Source organism: Rhinoraja longicauda, chromosome 11, assembly GCF_053455715.1.
Source record: "Rhinoraja longicauda isolate Sanriku21f chromosome 11, sRhiLon1.1, whole genome shotgun sequence".
Lineage (NCBI taxonomy): Eukaryota > Metazoa > Chordata > Chondrichthyes > Rajiformes > Arhynchobatidae > Rhinoraja > Rhinoraja longicauda.
Window position 1 is genome coordinate 10938289 of NC_135963.1, and position 15902 is coordinate 10954190.

General features: G+C 46.8%; 1 protein-coding gene across 2 annotated transcripts in view; it reads right to left on the reverse strand.

The window, feature by feature from the left end:
* The window catches only part of dnttip2 (deoxynucleotidyltransferase, terminal, interacting protein 2), a 35564-nt gene extending 25885 nt beyond the window's left edge, over positions 1-9679 (reverse strand). Inside the window, exons 1-3 of one of the 2 annotated variants that reach the window (XM_078408260.1) lie at positions 9482-9679; positions 1887-2716; positions 57-174 (exon numbers count right to left, since the gene is read on the reverse strand). In XM_078408260.1, coding sequence (XP_078264386.1) covers positions 57-174; positions 1887-2716; positions 9482-9553 — 1020 coding nt within the window. In that variant the 5' untranslated portion in view covers positions 9554-9679. Of the gene's footprint in view, positions 1-56; positions 175-1886; positions 2717-8996; positions 9140-9481 lie in introns of those variants that run through there. The other variant, XM_078408262.1, reaches the window with a different exon arrangement.
* Between the last annotated feature and the right edge of the window lie 6223 nt (positions 9680-15902).

Here is a 15902-nt window from a genome sequence, read left to right on the forward strand (position 1 = left end):
TTTTCACTGAACTTGAATGGGGGTCAAAAAGTCAAAATGTAGCAAATGCAACTCACCTCATCTTTATTTTGATCCTTAATTTTCTTTACTGCTTTTGAATTGGCACCCTGTTTGTAAAGGCCACCTAGTTCCTTGAGATTTAGCCCTGTATCAATACTGCTTGAGGAGTTTATGCTGCAACATATAAACAAGGTTCCATTAATAAACATTGCCAAAGTGCCCCAACACAACTTTCATGTGAACTTTAAACATTCAAAATGGGAACCAGATTTTAAAGCATTATTACTTGTGTTAATGTTGGAAGGCTATGCTAGTTTGCATGTAAACCTCTATTAGTTTGCATGTAAACTGAAAAGCAGTGAGCCTTAATTTGTCCCTGCTCAGCAATGTTCTGCTTGCATTGAATAAATATCATGAGTCTTTCCAACGGCACTGAATGTGTTAGGCACTTGCTGGTGTGAACAAGAATGGGAAATGTGATCCCTGATCAATACTTGCAAGCTTACTGTGAAACAGTAATGTTAACTGCTGAACATAAATAATGCCAAATGCAGTACGGCTGCTGTGGTTATGTAGTCGATGTCAGCTAGTTTATTTGGCCAGAAGTTAAACAGATCGTTATTTTAGTTCGAACCAAATATTATTTTGCTTAGATGAACAGATCTATTCTAGGTTTCGGCTGAATGGATATTTATTGTTTGAATTTTACTTACAATACCCAAGTGCAAAGATTGAAAATTATTTTTAATGATACTCCTTCAAAGTGCGGTAAAGGATATTAATAACATGACACAGGGGGAGGGCAGCGGTAGAGTTGCTGTCTTTCAGCGCCAGAGACCCAGGTTCGATCCTGACCACAAGTACTGTCTGTATGGAGTTTGTACGTTCCATTTGCGACCGCGTGGGTTTCCTTTGGGTGCTCCTGCTTCCTCTCACACTCCAAAGACATACAGGTTAATAAGCTTCAGTAAAATTATAAAGTTCCTATTGTGTAGGATAGTGTAAGTGTGCAGGGTGACCGCTGGTCGATGCGGGCTTGGTGGGCTGAAGGGCCTGTTTCAATGCAAAATTTCAAACAGCAGTCCCAAGTCATTCCAACAAAACAGACCAACTAACAAGAAACATTAGCGTAAACGGGACACATTTTGTTAGGATTTTGTGTGCTGTAGTGCAACGGGTTTAGTAGGTTGGATATGGGAGAGCTTTGCTTTAAAGGCAGTGTGGCTCATTTCACATGTAGTTGTCTAAAGTGACCAAATGTTATTTACCTAGATTGGAATTGCCCTGCTTGTTAGCCAAATAACTCCTCCAGGCTGCCAAGGTCAGAACAATAAGCTCCATGATATTCCTGGTCTCTATTGTCTGTGCATCTTAAAACAAGATCTTCTGCTGTGTTTTATTAGCATGTAACGACAAGTGTCCATTGCATTAACTCATTTAGTGGTTTTTGTTAGCCAAAGGTCACTCTCGCCAACAAAAGTCAGTGATTCTGTGGAAAGCAGCCAGCAACTCCCTCTTCACTCTGACTTTCGCAAATACACTTTGCAATGGGGATGTCAGAAATAAGATGGAGATCAGATGCTTGTGTTCTGCTGATGGACTCATCACTGTGTCAGCAGTGATTAGTACAGGTGTTGGAGGTTATGGGGAGAAGGCAGGAGAATGGGGTTAGGAGGGAGATATGATTGAATGGCAGAGTAGACTTGGGCCGAATGGCCTGATTCTACTCCTATCACATGACCTTATGAGCACTGGGGAAGAGCATAGCAAGTGGGGGTATTAGCTAGGATTGAATACAATCTAATCTGCAATCTATTTAACTGCCGCCAATATAATTTGCTACTTTGCAAGTGTAATGCATGTTTTCAAACCGTTCCCATACTTACAGTTTAGATTTGGTTTTCAAAATGTCATCTTCATCATTCTCATTTTCATCTTCATCAATAAAATCAGCTTCTTCCTCTTTGTCCGATTCTTCGTCTCCGTCCCCAGATTCTGCTCCACTTTCTTCACTTGAGTCCAAGTAAAATTTTCTATCGTGATCTAGTCCAGGTTGTGTGCCAATGACAAACACGTTGGGGTCATTTTCTGCAGGACTGGCCGCTGTTACAGGTGGAGTAGTGGAGGTTCCGGGTATTACACTCTCGCTGGATTCCACCAGTACCACATCACTACTGCCATCACTCGCAGTATCTTTGTTTTCATCACTGATAAGCACTACATTGATAACAGTTAGAGTCTCACTTTGGGTCTTGCGCTCTAAATCGCCTCCTTTATTATCGCAATAACTTGCGTTTTGAGCTTCAGTCAACTTTTCCTTTTCAATGTTTGCATTATTTTCTACGTCAGAGCACTTTGAGTCGGCCAATTCCAATTGATCACTGAGTGCCTCTGACTGGACTGGGCTGGGCTGCGATTCAGTCTGCACAATTTGTTTCTCATCATTTTCACTACAAATTGCATACGTTTCTAATTCAGTTAAATTTTTCTTTTCGGGCTCCGCCTGGGAGAGTTGTATAACAACGTTCTCTGAACACTTTAATGGGGGTGTTGCTGGCCGCACTGTACTGGGATGCGATTCAGCCTGAACAACACGCTTCTCTTTATCGCTCTCCTTATCCTTGGATTGAGATTCAGTCGGGCTTTTAGCGTTAGCTTCAGGCTTGCTACTCCTAGTCTTCCTTTGACTGACGGGTGATTTTGTTCTAGATTCCTCCTTAAAAAAAAAACATGGATGCATTTTTGATTTTTCACTCAAGATGGAAAATTAATGATTCTGGGTAGGCTTCAAAATATCAACTTTCACTTCTCTTTTTCTTGAATTTATTGTCAACATTAACATTTTTGCATCTCACAAGTAATGCCATTTTTTGTGCTTATTTGTTGCAGCGAGCTCTTTCAGACTGAAACTGTTACTTTTACTTTGAGAGAGACAGGAAAAATAATGATCTTTATTTGTTTAGAAACTGTATAAACTAATAATAGGTTGCTCCCTTCAGAACTAACAGAACATTAAACCACTGATCTCAGTAATTATCAAGCTTTTGTCTGGCAATATATCCTACCCAGTTAACAAATAAGGGAGAAAGAAAAATAGAAACTACTGAACTGTTTGCCTATTGTCAGCTAAAGTCCATGATGAAGGATATATTAATAGAATACTGTGAAAATAAATAATATGACTAAGCAAAATCAGCAAAGATTTCTGAAAGGAGAATGATATTTGACTAATCTATTGGAGTTCTTCAAGAAGATGACTTCTAGTATTAATGGGGAGGGACCAGTGCTTTTGGTGTATCTGGATAAAGCCCTAAAACAAGAGGTTTGTCAACTGGGTTAGAGCAGAACATTGGATGGGGATGGGAGAAGTGAGGGTGGGAAATATACTGACTGGGAACTGAGGCACAAAATAAAGAATGGGCACAACCAGATCATTCTCAGTATGACAAGCGGACAACAGCATGGATTGATGTTTATGCCCCAGCTATTAACAATCTACATCAACCATTTGGCTCAAGGTATCAAATGTCAAATTTGATGCGATGAGGACGGACTGGAACCCGCCCGATAGGCCCGACACTTCCCCACAGGTCTCCCAGGAGACCGTGGCGACAGACGCCTCCCGGGAGGCCATGGAGAAGCTGGGCGGCGAAGCCTGCCGGGGCCAGTGGAGCCTCAGTGGCGGCAGTGGGGCCTCAGCTGCGGTGGTGGAGCCTCGGCTGTGGGGACTTGGCAATGGGGCCTCAGCTGTGGCGGTGGGGCCTTAGCGACAGAGCCTGGGATGTGGCAGTGGGGCCGATGGAGCCTTGCGGTGGCAGTGAGGCTCCGCGGGCCGACCCGTTGTCGATGAGGGTGAACCACCGTGAGGTGGGGAGGGAAGAACAAATGGGAACCTGGTGCAGGAGGACCGTCGTGAGGGAGGGGGAGAACAATGGGGGACCCGGAGTGGGGACACTCGTGAATGCCGTCGTAAATGGCGAATATTTGTATACCTTGGGTATGCAAGCAAATAATTTCACTGTGCCTTGTCACATGTGACAATAAAGTATTCCACTCCATTCCAAATTCCCATATTTGCTAACAATAAAAATCTAGATGGGCTGATGAATGGGGAAGAAGATGCAAAGGGTCTTCAAGGATATTAGTACATTATTCTCACATGTACCGTGATACAGGGGATATCTATAAGCTGAGTGAATAGGTAAGAAGATGCCAAATGCAATATAATGTACGCAAATATGAAGTTATCTCGTTTGGTGCATAAAACAAAAACAGTATTTTTTAAAATGGGAGGATCTGAGAAATTTGAATGTTCAATTAAAGCTCTGTGTCTTTCGATACAAGTCTCTGAAAACCAACATATATGTGAATAATTGATTAGAAAGGTGAACAGCATGTTGGCCTTCCTTCCAATATGATTGGAGTACATGAATAACGATATTTAATATAAATAATATAAATATACAGGGCTTTGGTGCAACTGCTTCCAGACTACTGTGCATAGTTTTGATTTCATAATCGAAGAAAGGATGTGAAAAAGTTACCCCTCAGGTTCCAATTAAATCTTTTCCTCCTCACCTTAAACCTATGTCATCTGGTTCTCAATATCCCTACTCTGGGCAAGAGACTCTGTGCGTCTACCCGATCTATTCCTCTCATAATTTTGTACACCTCCATAAGATTACCTCTCATCCTCCTGCACTCCAAGGAATATAGAGTCCTACCCTGTTCAACCTCTCCCTATAGCTAAGGCCCACGAGTCCTGGCAACATCCTCGTAAATCTTCTCTGCACCCTTTCCAGCTTGACAACATCTTTCCCATTACAAGGTGCGCAAAACCGAACACAATACTAAAAAAGGCCTGACCTACATCTTATATAACTGCAACATGATCTCACAACTTCTATACTCAATGCTCTAACTCACATGTGTCAAACTCAAGGCCCGCGTGCCGAATCCGGCCCGCCACGTCATTTTATGTGGCCCGTGAGAGCTTAATTGTCATTGGTCGAATATCTTTTAAGTTACAGACATTTTAAGGTTTAAAACTTTCATTTCTAAACACATTTTTCCCCAAGTGTCTGACTTTACCACAGAGGGCACGGCCTCTCCTCACTCGCACAAACAAGATGGACGCCGTTAGCGGAGCCGCCCGCCCGCAATCACCCTCTCCCCTCACTCTCCCACACCCGGGGGGACACTCCCGAGCAGGAGGGAGATGGTCGGACTGATGGTCCTCATCCTTCCCTTCAACCCATGCCACGGCGTCCTCGAGTCCCCCCTCCCGCCCGGGCCCAGCGCCCCGTCACCGCACACAGGCCGCAGCGCAGCGGGCAGCTTCTTCTTCTCCTCCTTCAGCGGCCGCTTCCACCGATGGCGGCGTCGACGAGGGCTGTTGCCACCGACGGCACCGTCGTGACTTCACAAAGATGGCGTCCTCCTCACGCTCCGCCATCTTGTGCGCGCCTACCGCCGCGCCTCTCTCCCCTAGCTTCTCTCCTCTCCCCTTCTCCCAGACCGCCGCCGCCCGCCTCGAGTAGTCCGGAGCTCCCTACTCCTCACTGCACGCTCGGTAAGTGTCTTTTGCCGCCAACGGCTCCACGGAGGGGAGTGGACGTGGGGGCCGAGTGGGTGGAGGGAAGGGTGGGGGTAGGAGGGGGGAGGAGAGAGTGGGGGAAAGGGGGTGGTGGGGAAAGGGGGTGGTGGGGAAAGGGGGTGGTGGGGAAAGGGGGGAGTGAGAGTAGGTGAGGAGAGAGTAGGAGGAGAGTGGGACTGGGGAGGGAGACAGCATGGGTGGGGGGCGGTTGTGGGAAGAGGGTGTGGGGGGAAGGGGAACAGTGGGGATCAGAGAAGGGGGGAGAGTGGGAGGAGCAGAGGGTGGGGGTGGGAGGGAGAGTGGGACTGGGGAAGGGGATGGTGGTGGGGCGAAGAGAGAGTGGGGGTGCGGGAAGGGGACAGTGGGGGTCAGGAAAGAGTGGGGGGGAGGAAAGGGGAGAAGGTGGGTGGGGCGAAGGGGACAGTGAGAGTGAAAGGGGGAGGAGGGGGTGGGGAGGAGGGAGGGGGTGTGGTGGTGGGGGGAAGGGGGACAGTGGGGGTGGGGAGGGGCAGTGAGAATGGTGGGGCGTGTGTGGAGGGGAGGGTGGGGGTAGGAGGGGGGAGTGGGAGAAAGAGTGGGGGCTGGGGGAGGAGAGAGTGGTGGAAAGGGGGAGAGAGAGGGGCTGGGGGAGGAGAGAATGAGGGGGTGGGGGAGGAGAGAGTGGGGGAAAGGGGGATGGTGGGGAAAGAGGGGTGGGGGAGAGTGCGAGTGGGAGGGAGAGTGGGACTGGGGAGGAGGGCAGAGTGCGGGTGGGGAGGAGGAGGGGTGGGGGGAAGGGGACAGCAGGGGAGGGGGGGTGGTGGTGGGGGTTGAGAGAGTGGAGGAGGGGGGAAGGGGGACAGGGAAGAGGAGAGTGGGGGGAGGGAGGAAAAGGTGGGTGAGGGGGAAGGGGACAGTGAGAGTGAAAGGAGGGTGAGGGAGGAGAGAGGAAGTGTGGGGGGAAGGGGGGTGGTGGTGGGGGGAAGATAGTGGGGGAGAGTGGGGGGAAGGGGGAGAGTGGGGGGAAGGGGAGAGTGGGACGGTGAGAATGCAGGTGGGGCGGGTGGGTGGAGGAGAGGGTAGGGGTGGGAGGGGAGGAGAGAGTGGGGGAAGCGGGGGTGGGTGAGGAGGGGTGGAGGAGAGTGTGGGGCCGGGGGAGAGTGAGAGTGGGGTTGGGGGAGGAGAGAATGTGGGGGGGGGGGGAGGGAGGAGAGAGTGGGGGAAAAGGGGCGCCAGTTACAACCGGCCCTTTGAGGGCAACCATAATGCTGATGTGGCCCGGGGTGAAAATGAGTTTGACACCCCTGCTCTAACTGATGAAGGCCAATGTGCCAAACCCCTTTAGACCACCCTATCTCCAAGTGATGCCACTTTCAATGAACTATGCACCTGCACTCCGAAATCCCTCTGCTCCACAACACGCCCCAGAGCCCTACCATTCGCTGTGTAGGTTCTGCCCATGTTGGACTTCCCAAACTGCAACACCTCTCATTTCTCTGTGTTAAATTCAATCAACTATTCCTCAGCCCACCTGCCCGACCGAGCAAGATCCTGCTGCAATTTCTTTCAACCATTTTCACCATCTACAATACCACCTATTGAAAATAAACAAAACTAAAGTGCTGGGCACACGGTTGGTGCTGGACCCACAGCACCTCTGGCACTAGGAGGCTGTGGACGCCAATAGGATCAGCAAACTCATCAGGAAGGCTTGCAAAAGTCCTGGGGGGGGAAGTTGGATTCATGGGAAGTGGTCTTGGAGGGGAGGATGCTCCTCAAACTGCGGAGCATCCTGGACAATACAGCTCACCCCCTCCATGACGTAAGTGGTCAATCTGAGGAGCACCTTCAGCAACAGACTGGGTCCACCAAGATGCAGCACAGAACGCCACAGGAGATCCTTCTTCCCTGTGGCTATCAAACTGTACAACTCCTCCCCCTTCTGTCATGGGGTAGAGTGAGACTGACTCCCCTCCCCCTAATCTTTGCACATCCCCAATCCTTTCCACTAGTCACTTTAATTTCATGTTTAATAGAAACATAGAAAATAGGTGCAAGAGGAGGCCATTCGGCCCTTCGAGCCAGCACCGTCATTCATTGTGATCATGGCTGATCATTCACAATTAGTAACCTGTGCCCAACCTCCCCATATCCCTTGATTCCACTAGTCCCAAGAGCTCTATCTAACTCCCTCATAAATCCATCCAGTGATTTGGCCTCCACTGCCCTCTGCGGCAGAGAATTCCACAAATTCACAACTCTTATCGAAACATATAAGATTATTAAGGGGTTGGACACGTTAGAGGCAGGAAACATGTTCCCAATGTTGGGGGATTCCAGAACCAGGGGCCACAGTTTAAGAATAAGGGGTAGGCCATTTAGAACTGAGATAAGGAAAAACGTTTTCAGTCAGAGAGTTGTGAATCTGTGGAATTCTCTGCCTCACAAGGCAGTGGAGGCCAATTCTCTGAATGCATTCAAGAGAGAGCTAGATAGAGCTCTTAAGGATAGCGGAGTCAGGGGGTATGGGGAGAAGGCAGGAACGGGGTACTGATTGAGAATGATCAGGCATGATCACATTGAATGGCGGTGCTGGCTCGAAGGGCTGAATGGCCTCCTCCTGCAACTCTCTGGGTGAAAAAGATTTTTCTGACCTCAGTTTTAAATGTCCTCCCCTTTATTCTTAGACTGTGTCCCCTGGTTCTGGACTCGCCCAACATTCATTGGGAACATTTTTCCTGCATCTACAAGGCTTGTCCAGTCCTTTTATAATTTTATATGTCTCTATAAGAAACATAGAAAATAGGTGCAGGAGTAGGCCATTCGGCCCTTCGAGCCAGCACCACCATTCAATATGATCATGGCTGATAGCCAATGAACTGGCCTCAACTACCTTCTGTGGCAGAGAATTCCACAGATTCACCACTCTCTGTGTGAAAAAAAACTTTCTCATCTCGGTCCTAAAAGACTTCCCCCTTATCCTTAAACTGTGACCCCTGGTTCTGGACTTTCCCAACATCGGGAACAATCTTCCTGCATCTAGCCTGTCCAACCCCTTAAGAATTTTGTAAGTTTCTATAAGATCCCCCCTCAATCTTCTAAATTCCAGCGAGTACAAGCCGAGTCTATCCAGTCTCTCTTCATATGAAAGTCCTGCCATCCCAGGGATCAATCTGGTGATAGGATCCCCCTCGTGTGTGTGTTTTATGACTGTGTTGGCAGATCATCAGTTTCCCTCCTCCTGGGATGAATAAAGTTCTCTCGCATCCATCGCTCTCAGCCAGGGCCACACGTGGCTGCCCGCCCCACCCCTCGCCTCACACCGCGCTCTCCGGGGCCCAGGCCGAGCCCTCCCCGCCCGGGGAAGCAGCGCCAGGCCCCGGGGACAAGGCCGGGCCTCTCCTCCCCTCCCGCCGCTTACCTTGGCCGTCTGGGTCCGCCGGCCGCTCCGCGTCTGCACCATCCCGCCTGCCCCGCGTCACACCGTCACCCTTCCCCCACACAAACACACTTCCGCCCGGTGTCACCGCCAAACGGAGCCGACCGCCTGTGCGACGCCTCGCTATGCCGAACCGGTCCGGCCCCGCCGCACCGAGGGCTCATTGTTGCACTGGTTGTACTTAAAGGAACTGCAGATGCTGGTTGGCACCGAAGATGCAGTCAACAAAATGCTGCAGCATCGCCGGAGAGAAGGAATGGGTCGATACCTTCTCCGCCTCTCCGTGTCACCTTCCTTGCCCTCAGTTAATTTTGTGTCTATATTCTCGCAGTGAGGAGGGTTATCTGGTTAACTGTGGCTTAGTTCATTCAGTATTTATTCTACCTATACAGTTACATATATTAATGCATTTTTACTTAACTTTAGTTCCCCAATGACATTACGTTGTTGCAAAGCATCCCATTTACCATTGCACCCGCGTCCTGAGCCGAGTGTTGTCTTGTTTCATCCTCTGCAGGTCTGACGCAGTCAGCACTCATTTAATACTGCTTCTTTTTTTAGTTGCTTAATTTTCTTGAATTGGTGCAAAATGCGCAGTGTCACATAATGAGCAGGCATTCCTTCTCACCAGAGATGCTGCCTATCCCGCTGAGTTACTCCTGCATTTTGTGTCTATCTCACATAATGAATACATTAGCCATAATCATGTAGGCGATGTTTCCCAAACAAGGATGAACTGGGAGGGGTCAGTGTATGATAGCCAGCCCTTGTTATGTGCGTAGGAAGGAACTGCAGATGCTGGATTTACACCGAAGATTGACACAAAATGCTGGAGTAACTCAGCTGGATTGAAGTCTGAATTGAGCCTGAAGAAGGGTCTCAATCCGAAACGTCACTCATTCATTGTACGACTTCATTAGAGGCACAAGGAACTGCAGACGCTGGAATCTCGAACAAGACAAATCTTTCATGTACACTTTCAATTTGTCCCTTGAAGGTTTTGTGTCCTACAAGGGTAGAAATCATTTGCAAACCTTAAGCACAGGCCCATGAAAATCAATAACATTTAAGTCTTTGGCCAAACACAAAATGCTGGAGGAACTCAGCAGCCAGGCAGCATCTGTGAGGGAATAGACAGTTGAGATTTCAGATCAGGACAATACAATACAATATATCTTTATTGTCATTGTACAGGGGTACAACGAGATTGGGAATGCGCCTCCCTTACGATGCAATAATTTAGTTAATTTAAACAACAGCAACCCAACGAAACAAATTGTAACAGTTTTAAGACAGAATAAAGTGCAAGTAGAGCTGTGCCGGATCACTGTGCGATGTGACCATCCGGCTCAGCAGGACCGGTTCATAGCAGCTATGGCCCTGGGGATGAAGCTGTTCCTGAGTCTGTAGGTTTCATTCGCTGGGAGGGCATTGTCATTTCACATTTCCACTACTTCAATAGGAAAAGCAATGCATCTGACAATTTCTAAATTGGAATACGGCGAATTTTGAAGGCCTTATAGGAGCTTGTAAAAATTGATTGGTTGATTGCAGGCAACGGACATTTGGCAAGTCGGGGGTAGTGGTGCTTGTAGAGGTGAGATATCCGGGTCTAATATGGGACAAGGGCGGTCCCATATGGGACAAACCAATTTTGCCCTGGCCTGGCTAATACGGGACAGTTGGCAACCCTCAGCAAGTCTTAGGGCAAGGCGGGTAGGGGTAAGGAACCCTGGATGACTCAAGATGTTGAGGTTCTGGTCAGAAGAAAGGAGACACGAGTCGGCTACGGGAAGTTGGGATCAAGTGAATCCCTGGAGGAATGTAGGGAATGCAGGATAATACTCGGGGAAATCAGGACGAAAAGAAGGTGTGCGTTAGCTATGGCGGCAGATACCCACATAGGGTAGTGCATATATGGAACAAGCTGCCAAATATTTGCTGCCAATATTTGCTAATTAGCAACCTGTACATATTTGAATATTCTTCGTCAACTTACTTTTGCTTCTTATCAATTTTTTTTGTATGTGTAATCTCTTGGAAGAACTTAACTGTAAAAAGCTCACACGATAACATAAATCCCGGAACCAGTGACTACTTGACAAATCGAAAATAACCCGATTGATTTCATTCTAATCTCTGCCAATATTACTCACCTCCACAAACCCTTTAGAGTCATAGAGTGATACAGCGTGAAAACAGGCTCCTCGGCCCAACTTGCCCACCCCAGCCAACATGTCCCAGCTACATTAGTCCCACCTGCCTGCATTTGGTCCAGACCCCTCCAAACCTGTCCTATTCACGTGTCTAACTGTTTCTTAAACGTTGGGGGGTAGTCCCAGCCTCAGCCACCTCCTCTGGCAGATTGTTCCATACACCCACCACCCTTTGTGTGAAGAAGTTACCCCTAAGATTCCTATTAAATATTTTCCCCTTTACCTTAAACCTATGTCCTCTGGTTCTCGATTCACCTACTCTGGTCAAGAGACTGCGACCCGATCTATTCCTCTCATAAGGTCAGGTGATAGTACAATTAGGCCATTTGGCCCATCAAGTCTACTGCACCATACGATCATGTACTGCACCATCTATCTCTCCCTTCTATCCCCATTCTCCTGCCTTCTCCCCATAACCTGACACCTGCACTAATCAAGAATCTATCTGCCTAAAAATTATCCACTGACTTGGCCTGCACAGCCTTCTGTGGCAAAGGGTTCCAGATTCACCACCCTCTGACGAAAGACATTTCTCATCTCCTTTCTAAAAGAACATCCTTTAATTTTGAGGCTTTGACCACTAGTCCTAGACTCTCACACTAGTGAAAATATCCTCTCCACGTCCACTCTATCCAAGCCTTTCACTATTCTGTATGTTTCAATGAGAAATTCTTCCCCGTCATTCTTCTAAACTCGAGTACAGACCCAGTTCATGATTTTATACACCTCTATAAGATCACCCTCATCCTCCTGCACTCCAAGGAATAGAATCCCAGCCTACTCAACCTCTCCCGATAGCTCAGACCCTCTAGTCCTGGCAACATTCTCGTAAATCTTTTACTGTACTTTATAAAATTCTTTCAAAATCCAATTACGACAACCAGCGGCATTTTTTTTAAATCTAGCTTGCTATTTACATCCTCAAAAGAATAAATAAAGCTATTTCCCTTTCACAAACCCATGTTGACTGCTTAATTGCGTATAATCTAAGTACTCAGTCATTTCCTCAATGACCTTCATTCCCTTCTAAGCTCGAGTGTGCAGGCCTTGACTTTTCTAATAAATATTAGGCTGAACGATCTGTAGTTCCACTTTCATGAATAGTTATAATATCAATAGTAATAGTGCCTAGGGAATTCAAGGTTATAACCAATGCTTGCCAGCATCACAGCAGCCATTTTTTCTAGATCAATTTGCAAGCTCAGGTTCATTAGCCCTGTGTGCTTAGATTTTTTTTCCCCTCATGATAATCCCGTTCTTTTGCTACTTGGTTACTAGTATTTTTACACGCCCAATTGCATGTAAATTGTAAGGATAAAATATTAAACATTTCCAACATATCCTTATCCCAATTAAACGTACCATGTAAACTTGCAAGGAATTAACATTAAATGTTACATAGAAAATAGGTGCAGGAGTGGGCCATTCGGCCCTTCGAGCCTGCACCGCCATTCAATATGATCATGGCTGATCATCCAGCTCAGTAGCCTGTACCTGCCTTCTCTCCATACCCCCTGATCCCTTTAGCAAAAAGGGCCACATCTAACTCCCTCTTAAATATAGCCAATGAACTGGCCTCAACTACCTTCTGTGGCAGAGAATTCCACAGACTCACCACTCTGTGTGAAGAAATGTTTTCTCATCTCGGTCCTAAAAGACGTCCCCCTTATCCTTAAGCTGTGACCCCTGGTTCTGGGCTCCCCCAACATCGGGAACAATCTTCCCACATCTAGCCTCTCCAACCCCTTAAGAATTTTATATGTTTCTATAAGATCCCCCCTCAGTCTTCTAAATTCCAGCGAGTACAAGCCCAGTCTATCCAGTCTTTCCTCATATGAAAGTCCCGCCATCCCAGGGATCAATCTGGTGAACCTTCTCTGTACTCCCTCTAAGGCAAGAACGTCTTTCTTCAGGTTAGGAGACCAAAACTGCACACAATACTCCAGGTGCGGTCTCACCAAGGCCCTGTACAACTGCAGCAGAACCTCCCTGCTCCTAAACTCAAATCCTCTTGCTATGAATGCCAACATACCATTCGCTTTCTTTACTGCCTGCTGCACCTGCATGCTTGCTTTCAATGACTGGTGCACCATGACACCCAGGTCACGTTGCATCTCCCCTTCTCCCAATCGGTGACCATTCAGGTAATACTCTGCTTTCCTGTTCTTGCCGCCAAAGTGGATAACCTCACATTTATCCACATTATATTGCATCTGCCATGCATTTGCCCACTCGCCTATCTATCCAAGTCACTCTGTAGCCTCCTAGCATCCTCCTCACAGCTAACACTGCCACCCAGCTTCATGTCATCCACAAACTTAGAGATGTTGCATTCAATTCCCTCGTCCAAATCATTAATATACACTGTAAATAACTGGGGTCCCAGCACTGAGCCTTGCGGTACCCCACTAGTCACTGCCTGCCATTCCGAAATGGACCCATTTATTCCTACTCTTTGCTTCCTGTCCGCCAACCAATTTTCTATCCACCTCAACACTGAACCCTCAATACCGTGTGCTTTAAGTTTGTACACCAATCTCCTATGTGGGACCTTGTCGAAGGCCTTCTGAAAGTCCAGATATAACACATCGACTGGTTCTCCCTTATCCACTCTACTAGTTACATCCTCGAAAAATTCTATAAGATTCGTCAGACATGATTTGCCTTTGGTAAATCCATGCTGACTTTGTCCGATGATTTCACCACTTTCCAAATGTGATGCTATCACATCTTTAATAACTGACTCTAGCATTTTTCCCACCACGGATGTTAGGCTAACTGGTCTATAATTCCCCGTTTTCTCTCTCCCTCCCTATTTAAAAAGTGGGGTTACATTAGCTACCCTCCAGTCCTCAGGAACTACTACAGAATCTAAAGAGTTTTGAAAAATTATCACTAATGCATCCACTATTTCTGAGGCTACTTCCTTAAGCACTCTGGGATGCAGCCTATCTGGCCCTGGGGATTTATCTGCCTTTAATTTACCTAACACCACTTCCCGACGTTCTTACAATCTGTTTTTATATTTCCTACTTCTGTACATTGCATTTTATCAGTATTTGTTATCCTTTGCTGTCTTCTAAAATTCTCCCTATGTCCACACGTATTGTTAAACATAAAAAATCCGTGCAGGAGGCCATTTGGCCCTTCAAGCCAGCACCGCAAATGTGTCTTCTCTTTCAATTTTGCACCATTCTTAAACTTTAAGTAGCCTCGCATACATCACTCTCCATACTAATCATTACTGCTGAATAGAATCCATGTTCTTGAGATTTACTGAATATTTCTTTCATTCTACCACATCTCATTATTTTCATGTCGCATCAGTCTTAGCCCACTTTCCCCCAAATCCATGTTGACTTAAAGGCTGGAAGATTGTGACTTTGTTTTTACTTCCAAAATTAATATGAAATACTATACTATGATCATTCTTCTCAGGGGATTATATCCCAATTAATCCTACCATAATTCAGTAAAACTCACCAGCTCTACTGCGTGAAGCTTCTATGTGGAAGAGTTTTATTCAAAATTATCTGAACTTCAACTTGGCCTCATTACATGTAATCCAACTTCGTATGGGCATCTTAACACATCACTTCCCACCCAACCACCCCCTCCCCAGGTACCTTCCCCAGCAACCGCAGAAGATGCAACACCTGTCCCTATACCTCCTCCCTCGACTCTGTCCAGGGACCCAGACAGTCCTTTCGGGTTAGGCAGAGGTTCACTTGCAGCTCCTCCAACCTCATCTACTGTATCCGTTGTTCAAGATGTGGACTCATAAATCGGTGAGACCAAACGCAGACTGGGCGACCGTTTCGCTGAACACCTTCGCTCAGCCCGCCTGAACCTACCTGATCTTCCAGTAGCTACACACTTTAATTCCCCTTCCCTTTCCCACAAAGACCTTTCCGTCCTAAGTCTCCTCCATTATCAGAGTGAGGCTAAACACAAATTGGAGGAACAGCATCTAATTTTTCACATGGGCAGCTTACAGCCCAGTGGTATGAATAGTGATTTCTCTCACTTCAGGTAGCCCCGGCATTCCCTCCCCCACCCAAGTCGCACTAGCTTCTCATTTTTTCACCCAACAAACAGCTAACAATTTCCTTTATCATTACTTTTTTGCATATCTTTTATTAATTGTTCTTTATCTCTACATCATTGTCTATATCACTTGTTTTCCCTTATCCCTAACCAGTCTGAAGAAGGGTCTCGACACAAAATGTCACCCATTCCTTCTCTCCAGAGATGCTGCCTGTCCCGCTGAGTTACTCCAGCTTTTTGTGTCTATCTTTAATTGATGAATTACTGGGCAAAGGCATTTTGTCCTTCATATTCTCATATCCATAAAGCCACAAGACCATAAGATACAGGAGCATAATTAAGCCATTCACTCCATCACATTTGCTCCACCATTCAGTAATGGCTGAGCTATTTTCCCCTCTCAACTACATTCTCCTGCTTTATCCCCATAATCTGTGATGCCTTTACTATTCAAGCCTTGGAACTGTATGTCAGAAAGCTCTAATGCCTGCTTGGTTTATTCTCAGGCAACAGATTTACAAGAGAGTAATGGCCAAGACACTCAAGGAAGTCAAACATTATCATTGCAGAGAAGCAGCCAACAGAATGAGACAATGTGTAGAATAAAGAAAAAATCTGAGGCGTT